The sequence below is a fragment of the Myripristis murdjan genome, chromosome 10, assembly GCF_902150065.1.
Source record: "Myripristis murdjan chromosome 10, fMyrMur1.1, whole genome shotgun sequence".
Taxonomy (NCBI): Eukaryota; Metazoa; Chordata; class Actinopteri; order Holocentriformes; family Holocentridae; genus Myripristis; species Myripristis murdjan.
Window position 1 is genome coordinate 2,821,596 of NC_043989.1, and position 23,571 is coordinate 2,845,166.

Genomic DNA, 23,571 nt, shown 5'->3' on the forward strand with positions numbered 1-23,571 from the left:
AGTGAGAAGCTGTGGTGACTCATGGAGACTCTGCCAATCCAATCTGGTTAAAAACTTCCCTCTCTGTCAGACTTTGGCCCCACATTTAATTTTGCAGTGCGCAGGAAGTCTTTAGCCCGGTGTTAGGTTTGCATTTCACACTACACCTTCTCTTCGGCTGCTTTGTTAATCCCAGCAGCCGGCCGCCGTTCGCTGATGCTGCTCCCCCGTCTGGAGTTTCCCTTGGCCGCTCTGCAGATTCCTCCCCTCTCTGAGGAAATGAGCTTTTATGACCCCAGACCAGCTGAACCCGTCCATTTTTACTATGGAAACATCTTTAAGAGCACACGTTGTGGAGACGCATGCCACGGCTGACTGGTTCAGGCCCATTCTCACTGCATCATTTCAAGGCTAATGTGCCATTTGGTGGAATTAGGCTTAGGTTCAGGTTCTAGTTCATTTAGTTATATAGCCCTTTATCGCAAGCATGTATCAAAGGACTTCATAAAGACTGAACTTACCTAGATGTAGTTAATCAACAATCAATCATAGATGCAGGAAAGAAACAAGGCTTCAGTTCAAAAAACACACAGAGCCATTGATATTCTGCATCTGCCATACTAAACAAATTTTCTTGATATTGCAAAGCTTGAAAAATGATGTCTTTGTGAAATCCTTAATGGAGGAGTGGAATGATTGTAATTGGTTGAATGTAATACCAAGATTTTTGACTGATTTATAAATACTCTGGATAATCGGGCAATCCCGAAAGATTTAAAGTGATGTATACCACAGTACTTTTTTGGGTAAACAACTAGCGTCTCAGTTTTGTTGGTATTTAGTCACAGGAAATAAAATGGAATCCAAAGCACAGTAATGAAATGTACATCAAAGTTAAAGACAACACAAAACAGAAAAAAACAGATCAGCAGGGGTCCCAGCACTGAACCTGGAGGGACGCCAAACTTAACTTTTGTTTGTGTTTCAAACGTTTGTAGATGTTTGAAACACTTTTGGCTCATAGCTGCTGCTCTTTCCAAGACTTTGGAGAGCAAGAGAGGGTTTGTGTTTATCAAGCACATCAGGATCAAGGTCAGATTTTTTTGGACAGAGGTGTAAATACAGCTGCGTTAAAGGCGGAAGGCACAGTGTCAGTTTGTGAATTCCAGGATGTGGCCAGTTTTCTACCTCAACCCTCAAGCACTTTAAAAGCAAGGGATGATGCTCTTTACATCTCTTTGTCCATCCAGCAGTGTGGTGTCTGTTTCTTCTGGCCACTCATAGACGAAGTGGCATCACATCCAGATGTTTCCAGCAGCTCCAGTGAAGTTTGATATCAGAAAATATCTAATATCTATGCACCAGCATAGGCTGTTTTTCACTGTCGACAGATAAACCCCACCACAGGATGATCACTGTGAGAAGCTTTTTCCATTTCCACATGTCCACCTTTAATTCAAAGCAACCACGTCCCACCCATTCTCTGGGGTCTGTCCAAAGGCATTCTGGGAAATATTGGGAAACACCAACTGAAGTAGAGGCAGACGAGCCAGGATGAGAGATTTTGCATTCACAATAAAAGTAAATTACAACACATGAAAATAATTCTTGTAACGGTTTGCACGTCACAGTGTTTTCCTCTGAGCTAAACAGGAACGTGATGCTGTGTGTATCACTCCTCAAGAAAGAGGAAAAGGGGAAGGAAAGAGTGTTTTTTTTGTTCATTTCATTGAGACAATAGTTGCTGACAAGTGTTTAATAAAGGAGAAGAAGGAGGAAACAGACCAGCGAGTGTTGACGTGTTGTTTTTCCCGTCGGCAGGGTGATCAGCTACGAGTGCTGTCCCGGTTATGAGAAGATTCCCGGAGAGAGGGGCTGTCCCGCTGGTGAGAAACCTCCGCCAACTTCTGCACAACAGGCCCTGCACAGCATGAAACAATACATGTTAATATCTGTCTGATTAAATCATGAAGGCATCACAGTTGGCTGATGGCTTTGGACAGAGAGACATGGGAGTTGCCCCACACTTCATCATACAGCAGTAAATATTCTAAGAAACAACATGAAACTAATAATAAGAAAAAATACTAATTGTTTTGGATTTTTTTTATATTGTTAAATTTAGCTTTTCTTTGTGTTTTATCCTTGCATTGTCACTTTTTTGATTTATCAGTGCACGATAAACTGTGGGAAAAATCTAACTGTTCACAAATTCATTATCAACACATTTTTGCTACAAACTCAATGGAGGAAGTGAAACTGAACAGTTCATTTCATCCTGGATATACAGCAACCTGCAGCCTAGTTAGTAATCCAGAATGTGTTTCAACAAATGGAGAAAACAACTAGCTGGTATTATTTACCTTTTTGCTGTATTTTAATGCAGATTAGGGTTATACATTTGCTTAGGGGGGAAAAGATTTTTTTTATTATAGAGATTATGCAAAACATAGTGATGGAACATCATAGTGAATAATGTAATTGTGTAATTTCTCCATTTTCCCTTTTCCATGTCATTTTTGCACTCAGAAGACCTTTTAATTCACTTCAGTCCTGCTGATTTGAGGTTAACGCGTTTTGTTTTCTGTAACATCACAGGTTTGCTTGAAATTCCCTTGATAGTGTGATGGAAACATGACAGCTGCCGCTGAATATTTACTCTAAATGCAATAATTATGGTATTGTGGGTGTTCTGTCTTCCGAAGCTATAGTTTTAGTTTAGTTTGTTGTTGCATACAAACTGTAATCTCTGAGTCCTTCTTGCTGCTTCCCTAAGCTTTGTGTTTACGGCAGACAAACAGGGACAAACAGCTGGATCAGACTGGTTTGTTTTGGCTGCTCTGCTGTATCTAATGGATCAGGACGAGGAAGTTTTCCCATGTGAAGTAATGATGTGAAGCAAAATGCAACCTCTGACTCATTATCTGTTGTTTATGTGGCCATAAACATGTAAACACCGCTGGCCGTGGAGCAGAACTGCAGAAATGGTTTTCACCTGTTAGCACAGCAGCTACAGCCTGATGGTGTCATTACAGTGACTCAGAATGGAGAAATACAGCTAATCAGACCCAGAATTACATGACTGTGTATACTTGTGTACTTGTGGAGTCAAACCTGGCTGAGCTGCTTTGGAGAAAAAAAAAAAAAAAAAAAAAAACTCTTGAAAGTGAAAGTAGCAACACTTCCTTACAGGATGAGATGGACGGTGCAGCTCGACGTCATGTGATCAGTTAACCCTCTGCGGTGCCTTCAGGGAACCATTTTACCCACATCACATTACATTATACGATGTATATCTAATGGAAGCTAAAGGGTTAATCATGAAGGGAAGACTTTGAAGAGATGAACGAGGGAAACTCAGTCAGCTGGTGGCAGTTTTTTTTTGCAGTATGGTGAAACTTGTGTCTCTGTCCTGGAAGATTTCCCACAGAAAGCAAAAATATGATCAGATTTGCTGATGACTAATCTATCTATCTGTCTGTCTGTCTGTCTGCCTGTCTGTCTGTCTGTCTGTCTGTGCAGCGCTGCCGTTGGTGAACATCTACAACACGCTGGGTGTTGTCGGGGCGACGACCACTCAGATGTACTCAGAGCGAGCGAAGCTGAAGGACGAGATCGAAGGTCCCGGCAGCTTCACCTTCTTCGCGCCGAGCAACCAGGCCTGGACCGCCCTGCCCACCGTCAGTACTGCTCTGTGTGTGTGTGTGTGTGTGTGTGTGTGTGTGTGTGTGTGTGTGTGTGAGGTTCAGCAGACGAGAATGGTGAAAGATGATTAGATATGAAAGTTTTTATGGTTTTTTTTTTGGGAGGGGTATTATTATCTGTGTTATTTTTATGATGTAAGGTTATTGTTTATTATCAGTTTGTGTCTGTCAGTATGTGATGTCTATATAATTCACAATTAGAATTATACATGTATGTATTTCTATTGCAAAAAGCCTTGTAATTCCAACTCCAGCTTTCATCTCCTCACTTCAGGTGATCAGTCGTATCAGCTGCATGTATCAGCTGCATTGATCCGGTTTAAACTCCAAATATTTGTAGATCCCAGCTTAGCTAACACCTTTAATACTTTAATAATGGCTGGAAGACATTTCAGAGACAGCACTTTGATCATGTCCCATCAGATTTTGGCTTTACACTAAATGATTAATCAGTTAATAGTAAAAATAACTGATAGTTTAATCAATAGTAGCTGTAGCTGTAGGGTTCTTGGCTTTATTAAAAAAAAAAAAAACATTCAGACATGAAGAGACTGATGTTTTGGAGATGCACAGTTACTGACAGCAGTGATGTGTGTGTGTGCGTGTGTGTGTGTGTGTGTGTGTGTGACGGCGGCATGCTGCAGGAGGTCCTGGACGCTCTGGTGAGCAACGTGAACATCGAGCTGCTGAACGCTCTGCACTACCACATGGTGAACCGGCGGCTGACGGCCGAGGACCTGAAGCACGGCTCCTCCTTCTCCTCCATGTACCAGGACTTTGACGTGCACATCCACCACTACCCCAACGGAGTCAGTCACACACACACACACACACACACACACACACACACACACACACACACCATCACACCATCACACCAGTTCCTGTGTGTTTCAGTTCAGGGGTTTTCAGACATATTTTGGTGTCATAATGAATTATAACCTTTGAAACCTGAGCCACTTCACTGGATTTCTTCCAAAGACGTGCAGGAAAGAAGGCAATTAGCAAATTAGCCCAAAATTGACCCATTTCAGATATTTATGATAATTAAAATGATATCTGTAAGGGTCATATCAATGATGCCGGATCACATTTCTGATGTTTCTAAATGTTTGTGGGGCATTCAGGCGCCGTTCTCAAGCATTTAAATGAGACACACAACATTTTATACAAATTCGCAACATTTTTCAATTTTAGTGATTTTATGACAAATATTTTTATTCCGTTTTTTCAGTTCATTTACTTATTTATTCATATATTCAGGTCATTTCTCGGGGACAGTGCACATTGATAAACACTAAATAAACGGGCTGGTTTTCATCCTAAAATTGAGAGATGAGTTTGAACAATGACATGATTTATGCAATTCACAGTTAAAGCAGAAGCATGGATTTAGGCAAAAACAGATACAAGCAATAGTAAAAGCAAGGCAGTTTATGGTAAATTAAAAGTAAATTAAATTACAAGTACAGCAAATAAATTAAAGTATTAAGTGTTCAGGCCAGAATTCTTGGTTCTGGGCTAGTAAAAACTGAAAAAAAAATGAAACACTAAAAACTAGAAGTACTCAGGTTCCTCACATGGTGGAAGGTCATAAGGCTGTATAATCAGACTGTCAAACTGCATTGTATTGAAAATATTTGACTGGAATACAAACTCAATATTCCATTTTATTAAAACGACATTATCAGAAAATACGTTGTCTTTTACTGCATTTTGATTTGCTGTATGTGGAGTTACTTTGTTTGCAGAAATGTTGTAAATAGAGAAGAAAGGAAATACAAGTCAGGTAACGTCTCTCGTCCTCTTCCTCTGCTCAGATTGTGACGGTGAACTGCGCTCGTCTGATCAAGACCGACCAGCACGCCACCAACGGCATCGTGCACGTGGTCGACCGCGTCATCACCGCCATCTCCAACAACGTGCACTCCTTCATCGAGACCGACGACGACCTGGAGACCCTGCGCGTAAGTGCTCTCATCAGTCCTGCAACCACAGAAACACCAAAGTAAAGGTCTTTGGTTCCTTCCACCTCTGGAGTTAAACCTGAAATATACTCAGCAGGAGAAAATCACGTCAGGTGGTTTTAGTCTGGATTTAAATAAGAGATGCATAATCAGAGAAGGAAAACCGCTGGAAACAACTGGAAAAAGGCACTGCCGTGTTCAAAAACCAACATGATCGTGGCCGATGAATATTCTCATAAATGTCTTCTTCTTCCTCTGCTTGTTTCAGACGGCCATCGCTGCTGCAGGTTTGACCACCATGCTGGAGAGCGACGGTCAGTACACCGTCTTCGCTCCCACCAACGAGGCCTTCGAGAAGATTCCTCCAGAAACTCTCAACAGGATCCTGGGAGATCCAGTGGCTCTGAAAGGTGAGAGGCAGGATGCACCGCCTTCTTCTTTTCTAATGGTTTCAATGGAGAGGAGGCGACGTAACACACTCTCAACGGTGCTGAGGGCTCAGTGTGACACAAATAAGAACAGAGCAAATTTATAAATTATAATACAATAAACAATCCATTCCAACAATAGCCATTTTGCCCATGAAAATTGTTCATATTTCATTTTATTTCACATTAGAGAAACAATAAGTAAAGTTTGAAAAAATAATTGCATTCAGTATTGTTGCAACATGCAAAATGAGAGCAGAAAAAAATGAAAGTGAAGTGAATGAGGATGATTATCAGTCTGATCAATGACTATTAATTTATACATAAAAAGTAAAAGAGCTCAGAGCGACAATACAAAGCAACAACAATGGTGCCGAAAAGTTGTGCTGTTGCATGTAAGCTCTTCCCCTCCATCCCCCCTGTCTTGTCTTAGGTTTTACTTTCTCATAATTATGTCGTCATAATTCTGGCACATTAACAAGGAAATTATGGTGTAAGGAAATTAAAAACAACAAAAGAACAAAACAGCAACAACTACAAGGTAAAATGGGCATATTTGTGATTAGACAGTGTTGAATCCTCCTTTAACGTCACAAACAGATCTGTTAAAATAAAGAAAAAACAATCGTAGAGTAAAATACTGGAAATGAGTTCATGCGAGGCTCAGGTAGCGCTACAACTACAAGTAGCACCAGTACCAGGTCTACTTTTACAACCTCTGGACCTTTACTGATACTGAGAGTGTGCCAAATCCATTATATTATTATGAAAACCCTGCTGCTACCTCTGCTGTTACCATTACATTAATATTACTGTTAACCAAAACTACAGCTATCAGTTTTGTTGAAGTCCCTATGTGCTGCTGCTCCCAGACCTGCTGAACTTCCACATCCTGAAGCACATGCAGTGTGCCGAGTCGGTGGTGTCGGGAACGCCGATGGAGACGCTGCAGGGCACCGTGCTGGAGGTCGGCTGCGACGGAGCCGACATGACGCTCAACGGCAAGGCCATCATCACCAGGAAGGACCAGCTGGGAACCAACGGCGTCGTGCACTACATCAACGAGCTGCTCATCCCCGACTCAGGTACGCAGCAGGACAGCCACCACGGCACAAAACATCCACAGCAAACTGAAATGAACTGAATGTCCACATCAACAAGAAAAAAAACCAAGGCTGGAATTTTTTTTGGGCAGAAAATTTAATTTGAAATGGCAAATTTAGCTTTTCAACTTTAGAGCTGGGGTAGGTAATAACGGAGGTAATGACGTTTCCCTGAGGTCCTTGGTTGTTTGAGTCGTGTGAGCAGCCTGGAGGACCCTGTGTCTGGTGATTTGTCAAAATTATGACGAGGAAAAGTTACCCACACAAGTTTTAAATAGTAGTAGTTATAGTAGTAGCAGTAGTAATATTAGCAGTGGTAGCTGTGGTGCCCCTCATTCGCTCACCTTGTTTTTTCATTTCTCAGCTAAAACTCTGCTGGAGCTCGCCGAGGGTTCGACCGTTGCCACAGCAACCAAACTGTTTGTCGACGCCGGTCTGAAGCCGCAGCTCACCGGCTCCGAGGCGCTGACGCTGCTCGCCCCTCTGGACGACGCCTTCAAAGGTGACGCCTTCGTCTCTCCGCTCTCGTCCTCTCACCTCTTATTTCTCTTCTCCTCTCTGTCTGGTTCTCCTGTTTATCACTCCCTCGTGCGCTCTCTCGCTCTCTGTGTTCAGTCTGTCTGTAACGTGTTGGACTGTCCCTGTCCGCCTCACAGGAAGTTTGACGATGACGGATGAGATGAGGAAGCTGATGACCAACCACGTCATCAAGGGGCAGCTCTCCTCCAAGGCTCTGTACCACAACCAGGAGCTGGAGACGCTCGGAGGCATCAAACTGCGGGTGTTCATCTACCGCAACGTACGTACCGAGCTTCACATCTCCGTGTTTGGATCTGTGTCCGTCCGTCAACTCATTTGTTCATTTTTTTTTTTTTAATTTGTTTGTTCCGATCTACAATGAATCACTCCATTCGATGGGAAGAAATTACTCAAAAATCCCCTCATTCAATGGGGCGGCATTGTGCAATTTTTGCAATCCAGTTTAACCAGATTACAGGAATTACTCCAAAATCCCCATCGAATGGAAACGGGTTTCTATTGGCTGTCCTCTGGGGGCCCCCGGCCACCGCCTCCAGACCCAAATTGCACGACTTGCTCCCAAAACCCCATTGAATGGCAACGCTTCCCCATTGGCTGTTCTAAAGGGCGCCCCGCCCCCTCTTTCAGACGGGGGAGTGAGGTTGCTATGTTACACACAATATCTCAGACACTGCTGACTGAATTTTGATGAAACTTGGAATGAATGACGGATCAAGACTGACATCAGACTGGTGATGATCGATTAGGTTAGGGCTAAGGAACCCTCGTGTGAAAAGAGCTAGAGATGGGACTGCAGATTGGTTTTCATATGTTTGTTTTTTTTTTCCCTTTTCTTTGTTTCTTGGTTTGATGCGATATGACTTTGACTTTGATATGACAAAAGACCTGAAAGAGAGGGGAGTCTTTGGGTCCTTGATGTAGAACGGACAGATTCTCCTTCGATGTAGATATTTGTGGAACCGGGGTAAGACGATGCAAATATATTTTAAATTCCAGTGATGTTGTGCATTAATGCATCTTTTGCAATCTGTTGTTGCCATGTGTTGCCATGTCTGAAAACACAGAGGACCTTGGACTTTTTCGTTGTTGAATGTGTTGGTTTTGACTGGATCTTATTTTTGCCAAGACCTCTCAAGCAATGACCATCGGGACTTACTCCTCTATCCTCAATACAACAAATCCACCAAGCAGCTCTAGAAAAACATTTTACTGACGGCCCGTACTCCCTGCCGCTCTCGTCCACGGTGACGTTCGGTGGAAAAGGACACAGAGTGCTGCTCGGTGGACCAGATGTGCTGCAAAAATGAGGAAAGGACGCAGATGATTCAAAAAAGGTCTGAAGTAATGTGGATCAGGTGTGGCTGTTTCTGTTCGATTTAAGCATGAAGTTTGATTGTCCTGCTGCTTCCTGAGTGACATGCTCGAGGTCGACGGGTTTGCAGCGGAGGACTGATCGCTGTGCTCAGATCGCATTAATGCCATGCACAAACAAATCCAACCCACGTCAGACGGCGCAGAGATCATTTCTACATTAAACCGGTTATCTACTGAGAGTCAGGGCTGAGCAAGAATAAGCCTTTGGGCATTTAAAATGTATGAGAAGCACATTATTTTGATTTGCATGCAAGTTTTCCATATTTTTTGGGGCTGGCGCTGCATCTGGGACGTCAAAGCCGACTTTAACTTGAAAGCACATTTCTGAAATCATTTTCAAATGCACTCCAGGAAAAAGCCAGGCCGCTGCGACGGCTGCGTGCATGTGTTCCCGTCCGGCCTCATTACCATAACCACATTCTGGTGGTTCTGGTGTGATGACTTCATCCACGGCGTCATTGTAAGTCGATCGGTTTGTTAACCTGGGTGGCCCCGGCGGGGATGGAAGCCCGATCCCTGGCGGTGTTGATGCCATGCTCTGCCCGGCGAGCCGCACATCAGCCACATCAAGTCTGCAGCAACCTCTAAACAACCTCGAGCGCAAACCTCGCCGCGATTACCCGCTTCCTGCCCCTGGAAACTCTTGCATTCCTCATTATGTGTAACTGCTCGGCTTCTGAGCGCTGATTAGACAGATGTTTCTGTTGTGGGCGTCCGGCCAGAAAACACGGCAGATGCTGCATGGTTCCCATTTTCCCTCTGATCGAATGCAGCTTTTTGCCCCTTTTGGACCGAGCCGCTTTGCTTTTGGGGGACAGGAAGTTAAAATGTGTGTTAAACATGAAATCATCTGTGCGAACGAGGTTGTGTCCCAGAATAACCCCAGAAAGCCAAATTTAAACCCCAGTGGCACGTTTTTTTTTTTTTTTCCTGACCTCGTGCAGCCAGCTGATTGATCAGGCCGCCAGCGTCCTTCGAGGAAAGGTGGGCGTGGCTTCGATGGTGACGACAGCGAGAAGCAACACGACTGGAAATCAGAAACAAAAGCATATCAACGTAGATTTTACTTACGTTTGTTTACAGCTGCTTGGGTGCGTTAGGTAATGACTGGTGGTTGGTCCAATCACATGTTGTATATTTGTGTAAGCGTCCTTCGCCGTCGGCCCTTTTCCAAACGGATCAAACCCGACAACCAACACGTTGTTTTGTGACGAGACAAAATCAGCTCAGCTGGGCCAGGCCAACTTTAGGAGCTTTGTTTTCCTTTGAGCTGGTTCTTGAAATTAACAGAGAGGCCATATTTGCCGAGCTGGGGGTAAAATGTAATTAATTACTTATTTATTTGTAGTTTATTTGATTGGGACTGATACAGTGTGCACCAACAAACCTAAAACAGATCATCCAATACAAGTATCCTGGTGTGGGTAGCAGATGCTAATTTGCAAAACCCGTCCCTAGAAGGGCTTTTGGAAAAATAAGAGATTAAAATAAAATAAAATAAAAGTAGCAGATAAGATAGAAATAGATAGAAAATAGAAGATAAACTGATCACAGCTAGAAACAATAATGCACACATTTTGCAGTCACATAACTACAGAAAGTTAGAAAAGGACAGAGTTGTAAACAGAGGAGGAATAAAAATTAGACTTTTGAAAATTTTGGTAGCTCTCTTAAAAGTGGTGAAGTCTGCAGCTCCCTGTTTAATGTTTTGTATAATGTTAAGGTTTTATAGGGTTATCTAAAAATATATCCACTCACCTTATTGTGAAGTGCTTTGGATGAAAGGCATGGACCAAGTCTCAAGCTGTAGATTTGCCTGCAGATTCCTCAGTTTTTTTGCTGCTGTCATCACTGTATTTATCCCGGTTTTTAGGGTAAAAAAACACACACACACATTGCCTATTTGTCCCTCAGTTTTTCATCTTGATCAGTGCCGCATGTCTCAGCATCGGCAGCTGGAAAGTCGATTCGCATCTTCCCAGTTGTAGTTGTGGTTTTGGCGCTGAGGTGTTTGCGGGATTTTCCTCCGTAACGTCTGAACTGAGCCGTTCGTTTTCACTTTGATCGCTGCTCGCTTTTCCACAGACGATCTGCATGAAGGTCTTCCAGGTCTGAACTTTGGCTGTGGTCACATGGCGCACGCCGAGCATTCAGAGGCTGTGATTGGTCGGCCTGTGTGGAAGCGCTTGATATAAAACAGAAATCACATGTAGTAATTTGCAGGAACAGAATTGATCAGTGCTGTAACAATTAATCAGTCAGCCTAGAGACAGAATATGTAGGTTCTGTAATTTCAGTAACTGATGAATCATTTTAGTCATTTTTGAAGTAAAAACACCAACCAACAGCTGTTTCTCTGCTCAGAGTCTCCCTACAGTCTTCCAGAAATCACCACAACAAGGTGCCATCCATTCTAAAGTTTTTTATTTAATTTTTTAGGGCATTTGTTCAGGACCTGGGAGTTCGTGGTGACTGGCAGCAGAGCAGTATTTCTTTAAGCTTACTCCAAAATAGGTTTTTCCTTTTTGTGACTTTGCTGACCTCCTTTTTGTCTGAGGAGGTCAGAAAAGCGGCGAAACAGTGAGTTAAGCTCACGGAGGAGGTCTGTGAGTCGAGGGACGATTTTTCTGGCTGCTGCTCAGACTAAAGACGAGATTTGAAGACATCACTTTAGGCTCTAATCTGACGGTACATAAGATTATGTCGGATTAGCGGTGCAGTCGCGCTGCAGACTCGCCGGCCGGCCGACATGTTTCAGCTGCAGGTTCTCAGACGTTCTCCTGGGTGGCAGAGGCTCGGCTCGTATTTCTGCTCTGTAATGAACTCTGCAGACCACAAGAAATTTCCTCCTTCCCACGATTGGTAAATCTTTCCAGACGCCATTTGTGGGCCCATGTGTGTGTGTCGGTGTCTGTGTGTGTGTGTGTGTGTGTGTGACTGCTCTGACAAGATCATGATGGGTGCTGAGCGCTGAGAGACACAAACTCCTCGTGACCTCCCCAAGCCAGTTTTTCATTTCAGAAAAAGGTTTCGTGTGTCAGACAGCGAGGACAGAGTCTGAGAGTCCGAAGCCCCTCGGCGTGTCGGGAGCAGCAGACCCGACTTTACGTCCCAGCTGAGATAACACACACACACACACACTCAGATGGCAAATCAAAAGGCAGGAAACTGCGATATTCAAGAAGTCCCACACCTTGTTAACAGCCGGTTCTTTCTTCTCTGGAGGGTTTGCTGTGTTAACGCATGACTTGTAGGGATTAACTGATACAGATTTTCAGAGCCAATACCAATCATGAGTAATCCAGAAGACAAGTAACTGATTTAGAGCCGATATTGTCAATTTGAAAATTAAAGTGTCAAAATTTACAGTATTAGATTCACCATCACAAACCTTGCTTTGAATTAACAAAATGTTTAATTAACATTATTATGTCAGAAAATAAATGCAAATAATCCAGAAAATTAGAATTTCCACACTTCCCAGTCATTGTCTATGTAAGCAGCCCTGCAATGCATTCTGGTAGTGCTGTGTTGCATTTCGAGAGGCGGGGCGTCACGTCGGCGTCTCCTCATTTGCATAAAGTTGAGGTCTGGGCTAGTTTATTTTAAATTAGCGGCATCCAGCTCCGACTTGTTGCCTCTGGAAACTCCGGAGAAACTTCAACAAACCGCCGTGGATCTGAGACGAAGACAGACTCAGCAGCTGCACGCTTTATTTCGCTTTATTTCTGTTTATTTCTGTTTATTTCTGCCTCAGATGTTCTCAGAAAAGCATCTCGGCGCAACTGTTTTTGTAATATCAAAGAAAGCTTTTGTTCGTCCAATCAGGTGCAGCTAGGAAGTGTTTTGCGCGTTTATAGAAGAGAGCAGCTGCCAATCAGCAGGAGTGGCCACGCCCACTAAGCGTCCAAATGTGGGAGTTAGTGTGACACCGAGCGTCAAATTCACGCCTCTGTGGACACGAACCATCAGTCTCGGTATTTCACGGTCCTCTGCTGCTGCCAGAGTCACATAAACCGAGTTATTGGTCTGTGGTTTGTTTACATTTTGACTTGATGCACGACCTTTGACCTTTGCAGAGACGTAAATGCTGTTAGGACAGGGTGTTCGCTGACGAATGCAAAACTGATCTCTCAGCTGACAGGTTGATGTTGTTGATGTTGTTGCCCTTGTTGTTGTTTTTCATTTTTATTTTTTTTTTTCCGGTTCATGGGCATCAGACACTCACTCATGCTCTCTCTCTCTCTCTCTCTCTCTCTCTCTCTCTCTCTCTCTCTGTTTCTGCTCTCCAGAGCCTGTGCATCGAAAACGCCTGCATCGCCGCCCACGACAAGACGGGCCGCTTCGGCACCTTGCTGACGGTGGACAAGGTGCTCACCCCCCCGATGGGAACCGTCATGGACATCCTGAAGGCTGATGATCGATTCAGGTAAAAGGGGGGTTATTGATGCTTTTTGAAACTGGTGGTTTGGTGCTTCTGCTTTGTTTGGTCAAACACTGACAGGCAGGGAGGGAGGCAAGGCAACCGATTTATTCTGAAGGTTCATTTGGCTGCTAAAATCATCAATGAGGCTTGTGTTAGTCTGCTGTAGTAGCCAATTGGCACGCAGCTGATCAGTATTTGGAGTCTTTCCACACTAATCCGGTGCTTTTGTTGTCTTTATTTTGTCTGCTGGAGTGTTTTCTTTTGCAATCCGACTTTATTGTGTGTAATTGGCTCACTTGGTGTCACTACAGATTTCTGTCAAACTGGTTAAAACAAATAAATAATACTTTTTTCAGCATGATACTCCTCCAGCAGACATTTCAACTTATTTTCAGCAGCTCTTCTCTTCTGTAAAGTGTCTTATTTTAAACATTATGCACCGTGCAGCAGGCTATCTAAGTCTTTCTTGCATTGGCCACTAATGGGGAAGCTTTATGCAACAGCTAAAGTGTCAAGGGCAAGTCTGACTGAAAGTTTGTTTTAAGTCAAAGAGCAGGGCTGACTTCATGCAGCTGGCTCTTGGCTTCAAAGCAGCCGTGCAGACTGTGGGCTCTGTGTGGCAGAGAGCTGCCCGGCCCTCAGCTAAACTGCAGATCCGCACAGAGAGAGTCAGCAGGGGCTCGAGGCGGTCGGCACATACTGTTCTGTTTTACACACGAGTTCAAAGAGGAAACAGATAATCGAGGCCGGCCGTGGAGCGGCTTAGGAAGGGCACGCCACCGTGCTGGACGAGTGACAAGCAAATCAAAGGTCCTTCTCCTCGACCAAACAAAGGTCTCAGACGTCTGTGAGGTGGCAGGCGTCCAGAGCGTTTGAGCGAATGGGATACCAAGCAGGAGGAACCAGCAGCTCCTGTCAGGAAGGAAGAGAGAGATGATAACTTTCTGATCTTTGATGCTGCCATGCCTCCTCCGGCGGGCTGCGTGACCGTCTGGGACGCGCTCTGAAACATTTCGTGACGGGGCTCTCCTCTGGATCAAAGCGCCGGGGAGAATAGGTCAGCGCTGTGCGAAATGTGCCGAGCCTCTCCGCATATAAAGATGGAAAAGTCCCTGAGAAAAAGCCTGAGGATATTGTCCCTTTCAAGGTCTTTCCAGGGAACATTTCGGTCTCCGGCTTTTATGACAAGCAATTACAGTAAATACCCAGGAAACCTTAGCTCCTTAACCTGTAATGAGTTAACCAGCCAGCGAGGGAAGCCGGCCAGAGACAGCTACTGCTTTCATTCCCTCCCGCTGCTGGAGATTTCCCTCTCTCGCTTCCCTCGCTGTGTTTTCTTAGGCTGCAGGAGTGCATCTCCAGCGAGGAGCTCTGCAATAATTCTAGCTTGTCTAATAAAGGCAAACTCATCAAACCTCCGGCTCCGTGATTTACAGTATCTGTTCGGAAATGAGTTCGTCAGCGGCGACGCCAAGTGTCTCCTCCTCTGAGGATCTTGGAGGTACAGAAATCCTCTGTCGCGAAGCTGCTCGGTTTATTTGGCCTTCAGCCACCAAACACACGCTGGTAAAGTTTGGCCGTGGCTGGTGAAGTAAATTAGTCTCACCAGCCATCTTTTACAGCCTCTTATTGTTCTAAAATATCTATTCGTCTGGTAAAACGGTGAAAATGGACGATGTATTCTGGGATTTACAAGCCACTGTGTCCTCGAGGCAACAGCTCGTCAAACAAAACGTTAGTTTGCTTTTGTATAGTGATCCATCGTTTCTTTCTTTGGCTTTCCTCTCGTCTCACCGTCCCAGCGTTGCATGTTCAATATAATATCTACAAAATGTTCCTGCTGATCTCCTCCCAAAGCGAGCCGTGGGGTTTCAGAGCTGCCACATCACTCCTCCTCCCTTTCCTCCAGCCGCTGGTTTCCATTCATTCCACTACGATATGAACATGAACTTTCAGAGCCTTCACACTTTCTTCACTCCAGTTTTCCATCAGCGGAATAAAGTCCTCCACATGAGTTTTCCTAAAAGCAGCAGCACTGTTTTGTTTTCAGGACTTTTTCAAACTGAAACTCTCCTCCGCCAGGGAAAATAGTCCCCGGGGAAATGTTTTGCTTTACACAGCCAGTTATCAGCGGTGTGGTTTCTGCATGTTGAGGACTTTGTAAGGCGGCTGTTCCAACCAAAAACTCACATTTTGATTCCATGTTGTGAAATCTTTAGTTCCCCCACAGGATTTGCTAAATGGTTTGTAGTGGATGAGCCAAACATTCAAAATTATCGGCATGATCCTATAAGACTGACAATTAAGTCATTCTAAATGTCATTAAACCACAAGCAATTACTGCAATAAATTCTCCTTCCCCTTCTTTTTCTTCCCTGTTGTTACAAGGGATTATTATGTGGTTGCAGAGGTTTTAATCTCTCCCTGGTCCAGGCCTCTGCGCTGTGTTCAGTCTGCTGCTCCGTGTGCAGACAGGGTTTCTGCTCACAGAGCTTCACATAGCAGATGATTTGATGCCGCCTTGTTCTGACGCACTGTGAGCGAAGCCTGAGGCTCCGACAGCAGCGAGGACGTTTCAGACAGTCGCCTCATGGCTTTGCTTCTGCCTCGGTGGCTTTCACAACATTCAAATGCTTATTGGGTAGCATTAATTTAAAATAAAGAGAAAAAATTATAGCAGAATTACTCTCAGGTTTCAGATCAACCACAATGATGTATGCAGCCAAGAATCCAGCATCTCCAAGCCTTGATTCTATTCAATCTATTCCTGCAGTTTTTTGAATAAATACTGTAGAAACGAAGATTTTTTCCCGGTTTGCACTTGCCAAACAAGACGTTTGTTCATGAAATTAAATGACATGAGTCGGGAAACAAGGACGCTTGTAAATCTAACGAGCTGCTGACAGCCAGAGACCATGAGGGCTTCAGCTGTGTCCTGTTTTCCTGGTGGCTCCGCTCTACAGGAAATTAATGGACTTAATGGTCCCAGTTTGTCTCTTAACACTGGACACTGGACACCATGCAAGAATATCAGTGGCATTTAACAAAGAAAGGTTGAGGCTTTGTAACAAATTAGCCCCCCAAAATTAACAAATACATTACTTGAAAACTAAATATCAACTGAAATTATGTATGTAAGCGTCAGATCAGTGATGGAAAGATTACAAAAAAAATACCACAAAATTTTTATAAACATTTCTTTAAAATTAGCAAAATCAAAATATAATAATTGATTTGTGAAAATAAATAAATAAATAAAGTGTTACAAAGAAAACTATAAATTTATTGTAATTATATAACATATAACATCAGTGCTACAAGTTACAAGAAAATTTATTGTATCAATAAATAAATAAATAAATAAATAAATAAACAAACAAACAAACAAACAAATAAAAAAGACCAGAAAATTAGCAAAACATCACTGTAAAGTTATTTTTAAAAAATTTAAAAAGAATTGCAAAAAAAGTTTACAAGAAATTTATTTATAATTAAATAATTAAATTATAATTAAATTACTACAAAATTACTATAATAAAAAATGAAAAAGCAAAAAAAAAAATAATAATAATAAGGTGAATTTTGTTGAGAGGGTGAAATAAGACAAAACCAAAGCCCACGGGCTCCTGGGTTTCAGATGGTTGGTCTGGATTTGAGCCGGGGGCCTTTGGGTGACGAGCCTGCATCTCGAACCTCCCGCCTCCCCGTCTCGTCCAGGTGAACTAACCGAACGCCCCTCCTCCCTCTCCTCAGCGTGCTGGTCGGGGCGATGCAGACGGCCGGCATGACGGAGCTGATGAACCAGCAGGGGGTGCTGACCGTCTTCGCTCCCACCAACGACGCCTTCAACACCATGCCTAAGCCCGAACTCAACAAACTCATGCGTGAGTTCAACACACACACACACACACACACACACACACACCACACACACAGTCTTTGTCTTTGTTTTGAATCTGCAGCATCACCATAGATACACAGAGCTACCTGCAGGTTAGTATCACAGTGATGAAAACGGGAACTAATCCAAATGGTAAAAACAACTGATACGCCTGCAATCCATCTGAAGCTCCAACAAATCACAGAAAACTTGACATTTTGGAGAGACGAACGCCCCGCTCCTTCGATACCGGCGTATTGTGTTTCCCCCTCAGATCCGCTCTGTCCAAACAGTCGAGCGCAACGTGAGCGAGGGCCCTGGGAGACGTTTGAGCAATCGCTCTGCTCTGTCGACACCCAGAAATGATTACAGCGTGGAATGTAATCTGGACTCCTCTGAAGGAGAAATCACTTCCACACTGCTGCCGCCTTTAAACGCTTCCAGTCCCGCCGCAGCCTGAATCCTCATCACACCGAGCAGATATCACACTCTGAGGTGGGGTGGGGGGGCACCTCACGAGAAAAATACTCCTGCGGTTCCCTGCTTTATGACGCAGTTCTTAAAGGAGCCAAATTTAACACTTTTTACCCAGTTAACACTTCCTGTAATTCATTTTAAAACCATTTAAAAAACGAAAAGAAAGAAACTACACTGGCACAGAACATTGATTCTGATTAAAAACAGCTCCAAAACTATAAATGCGCCTTGAGGGAAAAAAAAAAACGACACAGTTGGTAAAGTCCAACTGTGTTTGTAAAGGAATTTGGCTGCATATTGCACGATTATCCCTGTTATGTGTTAACCCAAAAGTGGATATCCACTGGAAATAAACCTGTCACTGCCCAGTGAAACAATGAGAGCACTACAGCTCTGACTATTTAAGACCTCAAGTCCACATTTCAATTTATTTCAAGATTATTTTTGAACCCCTGGAAACCCTGTGAGGAAACCGTGGGGTTGCATTCATGGCACCTGCAGCTCTCTTCAGAAAACACTGTGCTCTGCGTCCAGTCGGCTAATATCTGCACAGAACCTTTTACAAGGTTCATCCAAGTCCCAGAGGGATCCGATAAGCTCCTTAGGGTTCCTCACCAGAACACCAGGGGCCTTAAAGGAGTACTCCAACGTTTTGGGCCCCGTGACTTTGTAGAGTTGCACAGTCAGATGGAGGCAAAATCAGCTTCTTTGAATAGCATGAAACACTTTGATAAAAAGCACGAGTAGCTCTTCATTTCTCTCATGGCGCTGATGCTTCCTCTGCTGAGGCGGTTTACTCGTCCTGCAAGAAAAATCAAGATTGTCTCAGGTCGATTGAATTGTTTGAAGCTGCTGTCAGATCTATTTTTGCTCTGACGTTTATCTCTGCTCAGACTTCTGCTCCATGTTTGGCCGGGACGTCCCGAATCGTTTCAGCGACACCTTTGTTTATATGAGCGGGATCGCGGCCAAACCATTTACTACCACTGAGCCCGGTTGGTAAAAGAAGGTTTACACAAACTGTCCGACTCAATCAATTTGTTTTCTCCTGCCTTGGCAGCACAAGTGCAGTCCTGACATCTAAAGTGCATGACAGCGTGCAGCTTTCTGCTGCAGCCTAATAAAGACATGAGGACACGCAGACGGACGCTCGTCAGGCGGCTCGCCTCCTCCTCCCAGAATACAAACAGCAAGTCCAGTTCCTGTGTGCAGGTGTGTCGGAGTAACACTGGAAATCCTGACCGGCGTGGCTCCGGCCGCAGAGCAGGTGCTGGTTCGATTCCCGGCTCCTCCAGAGAGCGTGGTCAAGTGTCCTTGAGCAAGACACCGAACCCCTAAAAGATCAGATAGAGGCTTTTTTTCTGTTTCTGCTTCAAACTCAAAGCTCAGCACGATAATATCAGCATGTCATCGGTATCGGCTGATATTGGCTTAAAAATGAAATCTTGGTATCGGCCTGAAATGATCATTTCTGCCCATATGACATGCCGATAGGTGAAATAGATCAAATCGGCCCTGGTTGTGGAAGTTATCGCAGATGGAGCAGCATCCAAACCTTTTTCAGCAGGATGAATCTCATGGTTTTGTTTGAAGGAAAACATTACCTAAAAATAAATATGGCTTTCCCACAACCTAAGTTGAAGTGGTTTTTCTTATTTTGCCCAGTGAGTGTTTATTTAAAGTCTGCATCTGCCAGTGGGCTTTCACAATAAGAGCAGGCATAATGAAATGTCAGTTCCACTGCAGGAGAGTCTTGATGATCTCTGCAATTATTTGGAAAAAATATCTGCATATATCGTTATCTGCATCGGCAGTCGGTCAAAAGAGATGGAAAATACCGGCATATCGGATATCGGCAAAAATCGAACAGTGTGCATCCCTAATGACAAAGTTGGAGATAAAGGAGGAGGAGTTCAGTGGATGAAATGTTATTTGGACGGTGCAGTGTTGATGCCACAGTGGTGTTTGGGTGATGGAAGGCCTCGCCGTCTCCTTCAGGAGGACCGAGTGCTGACAGCGTCTCTGCCTGGACGGAGATGTTCTCAAGGCTCGTTTTCACGTCGACGCTCCGTGCAGCCGAGGCTGAATCACGTCCAAGCTGGAGCTCCGGGGAGCGCCGCAACACGCACCGCGGCCAAAACATACAGGCTGCATGATTTAGAGGACACGCATGTCTGCTGCAAACAGCCGCGGTGAAGCTCCCTTACCTCCTTGGACATCTTGTTTTAGCGGATAGAGAGAGCTGTTGGGTTTCCACTTCCACTTCCGCCCTGCAGAAAATGTTTCCCCATGGAAATACTGAAATTGAAAAATTAGTGTCCAGTGGAATATGGAGACAATATCCGATCTCACTGCTGAATAGACTTGTGCAAATGACAGGCATCATTAACAAGTTGGCCTTTTCTTTCCAAAAAAAAAAAAAAAAAAGCGGTCCTGCTTTATCGGACTTGATGGGTGCAGATGTTAAAGGTTCAGTATTTTGATTGATCCAGCACTCCATTGGAGGAGATTCTGTGATCTTGTAGATTTCCTTTGCAGTTTAAAGGTTTTAACACAGTTTATCTGCCTCACAGTCAGCATTTTCAGTTGAAAAGACACTAAAAAAACACCTACAGTCACTTTTTTAAAAATGAGCGTAAGATCTTCAAGTGTACATTTTTCTTCTGAAACTTCTTCAGCAACTATTTGTAGACCAGTGCAGTTTGACCTGGGAGAAATATCTTCACACTGATCAGCTTCGTCTCTCCTTAAAGCTGCAATCACACACACATCTGGTTTAACAGATTTCAGAATCCAAAACACTTTATTGATCCCTGAGGGGAAGTTGATAAGACGTGAAAAGACGGCATCCAGAGGGAAGATCACCCATTTTTGTTGGTGCTCACTGGCCTATGTGTGTGTGTGTGTATGTGTGGGTGTGCGTGTGTGTGTTTGTGTGTGTGTGTGTGTGTGTGTGTGTGCAGGTAACCGTCAGGAGCTGGCTGCTGTGTTGAAGTACCACATGGGCGAGGGCATGCTGGTGAGCGGAGGCATCGGCTCTCACTCCAGACTTCAGCCGCTGCAGGGAGACAAGCTGGAGCTGGGCACGGTGAGACAGAGCCACTCACAAAAACCATCAAAATCAGTTTCAGAAAAATCATCAAAATCAGTTTCAGAAAAATCATCAAAATCAGTTTCCTAAACACTATAAAAGATGAAGAAGTCTGATCCTGACCCGAACAGCTGGTATCCACTGTAGAGCTGAATGATATGGTAACAAAAATCACATTGCTGTTAATTTCACATAGATATTGTCTTTTGAAGGAATGATCATTTTTGCATTATAATTTTGATTTTCAATATAAAACGATGATGTTGTGATTTTTGCTGGAGTCTGAACCAAACAAACTTGATTTCTTACATCTGGAAAATTCAGTTTGTGGACCAGGGCGTCTCTGCAGCTCCATCATACTTTATTTACATTGATGTTTTGGATATTGCACTTGGCCGTATTGTGATTTCGGTCATATTTCAGTGATATTTTGCCCTTTGTACAGCGTGAAGCAACGGATCCACGAGCTTTCCAAGTCTGTCAGTTTTAAATGAAAAAACACAAGCCGCTGTTTTTTTCTGAAAACCGTTTATTTTATTACGAAAACAGTGAGCTTGGAACTCAGGTTTGTCCATAAATACATCGTTCATGTGGTTTGGCTGGTTTCCTCTGCGCCGTGAAGTCAACAGTCAACTGTAAGGCGACCTTGAGTGCCATGAAAGGCGCCATAACAAATAAAATGTATTATTATTATTATTATTAACAGCGAAAAAATCAGTGTCTTTCCCAGATTTATCAGCCTCATGATTTTGTGTTCAGATCTCCTCTGAATCGGGATCAGCGTGATGTTCTTAATGACGTCCGGCGGATCAGTTTAGTTTAGATAAGAAGAGTTTTACTGAGAGAAAGTGAAGGCTGGACTCTGATTGGCCAACAACAGCAGCTCCTCTGAATTCAAATCAGCTGTTCATGTGGAATACTCAGCTCTGATTGGCCAGTTGAGGAGAGGTGGCTTCACTCGGGCGCCGTCTTGTTAGCAGGTTCATGACTTTCGGTGGATTTTGGCAGAAAGAAAAACATTTTTGATTTTTGATATCTGATGATAAGGCCTGTGGTGCATTCAAAGCCCAAATATCTGCGCTTGTATAAATGTGTGGTGCATTTAAGGGTCATGGCTCTGCTGTTTGAAAATATGGTCACCGCCTTGTCACGTCTTCTTCAACGTGCTGTCTAACTTTCTCTGTATGTGTGTGTGTGTGTGTGTGTGTCTCAGCGTAACTACACCATGTATGTGAACAAAGTGCCGGTGGTGGAGGCTGACCTGATGGCGACCAACGGCGTCGTCCACGCCGTCGGCAGCATCGTGAAGCCGCTGCGTAAGTCAGACGTCTGTTTATACGATACCCAGAGGGAAAACGGAGAAATATCATCTGGCTAACGATGAGCTGATTCGTTTTTTAATCAGCAATGAAACAAGAGAGCTTTTAGACCAAACTGTACACGGAGCATTTCCTAAATAAATTCAGTTTCAGTCTTAAATTGGACTTTTAGACAGAAGTTACAGGTAGAGATTTTGTTTAACCCCCTGAAACCTCAGACCCGGTGCAGGCTGGTATTTGACAGCCTTGAATTCCCTTTTGTTTCTTAAATAAATAAATGAATGAATAAATAAATGCTACTTTGGTTTGTGATGATACATTTTTTGTTGGAAAGTGTCTTTCTGAAAAGATGTTAGAATAAAATGTTAGAAAGTCAAAACAAAAAAACAAAATACAAACCCATTTTTTCCCAGGACAAAAGGGAACAAAAAGTCAGACTGTGGTTGTTTTAATTTTATTGATTTTGATTGAAAAAATAAAAAAAATAAATACATATATAAATAAATAATTAATAAATTTAAAAAAAAATGCATCTCTGCAGGTGTAAAGTTGCCCCTGGGCTCGTGGTTTTCTGAGGTTTAAATAAAATAAATATCAGAGTCTCAGAAACACTGACCACGACTCTGATCTGCACTTTGCTTTCAAAATAAAGTTTGAGGCTTTGGTTTCTGAGATGTTGAGGTAAACTGAACTGCAGGAGCACGCTGGTATTGGCCGAGCAGGTTCATTTGTTTTCCTGTTTCTCCCAAACTGACTGGCTTTAAAGGAATATTTCACCCATGATGCATCATTTTTCTATCACGCGCTCACCATGCGTTGCTTTCAGCTCGTGACAAAGAAAGTTTTACTCACAAGCCCTCATAGAAAACTCCAAAAAGAAAATGGATCTGTACTTTTATGATTTGAAAACAGCTAAACTCTATCAGAAACTCATTTTAAAAGCTCACACTCATCATGCTGTGTGATCCAGCCTCGTGGCTGCTCGAGAGGATTTTGCAGAAGTGTCTTTGCGGCGAGTTTCGAGCAAAAATCCTCCAGAACATCCGACTCGAGAGCAGAGACTTGAGGCGTGACGAGCGTGAGCTTCATAAACTGAACTGACAGAGTTTTGCTGTTTTCGAACCATGAAATTGCAGCCTCATTTTTTTCTATTAGATCAGAGACGACTGAAGGAAGCACACAGCGAGTAGTTGATAGAAAAATGATGCATTATGGGTGAAACATGTTGTTTTGCACCCTGTGACACTGCTTTAACTCTGAAGTCACCTGACAGCTGTCTCTCT

At 43.5% G+C, this 23,571-nt stretch overlaps 1 protein-coding gene across 1 annotated transcript in view; it reads left to right on the top strand.

Moving 5' to 3' along the window:
- Positions 1-23,571, top strand: part of tgfbi (transforming growth factor, beta-induced) — a 35,384-nt gene that overhangs the window by 9,525 nt on the left and 2,288 nt on the right. The window contains exons 3-14 of the mRNA XM_030061868.1: positions 1,801-1,865; positions 3,502-3,659; positions 4,328-4,492; positions 5,504-5,650; positions 5,919-6,060; positions 6,951-7,163; positions 7,546-7,683; positions 7,838-7,980; positions 13,388-13,524; positions 17,275-17,405; positions 20,842-20,966; positions 22,183-22,285. Coding sequence (XP_029917728.1) covers positions 1,801-1,865; positions 3,502-3,659; positions 4,328-4,492; positions 5,504-5,650; positions 5,919-6,060; positions 6,951-7,163; positions 7,546-7,683; positions 7,838-7,980; positions 13,388-13,524; positions 17,275-17,405; positions 20,842-20,966; positions 22,183-22,285 — 1,667 coding nt within the window. The remainder of the gene's footprint in view (positions 1-1,800; positions 1,866-3,501; positions 3,660-4,327; positions 4,493-5,503; positions 5,651-5,918; positions 6,061-6,950; positions 7,164-7,545; positions 7,684-7,837; positions 7,981-13,387; positions 13,525-17,274; positions 17,406-20,841; positions 20,967-22,182; positions 22,286-23,571) is intronic.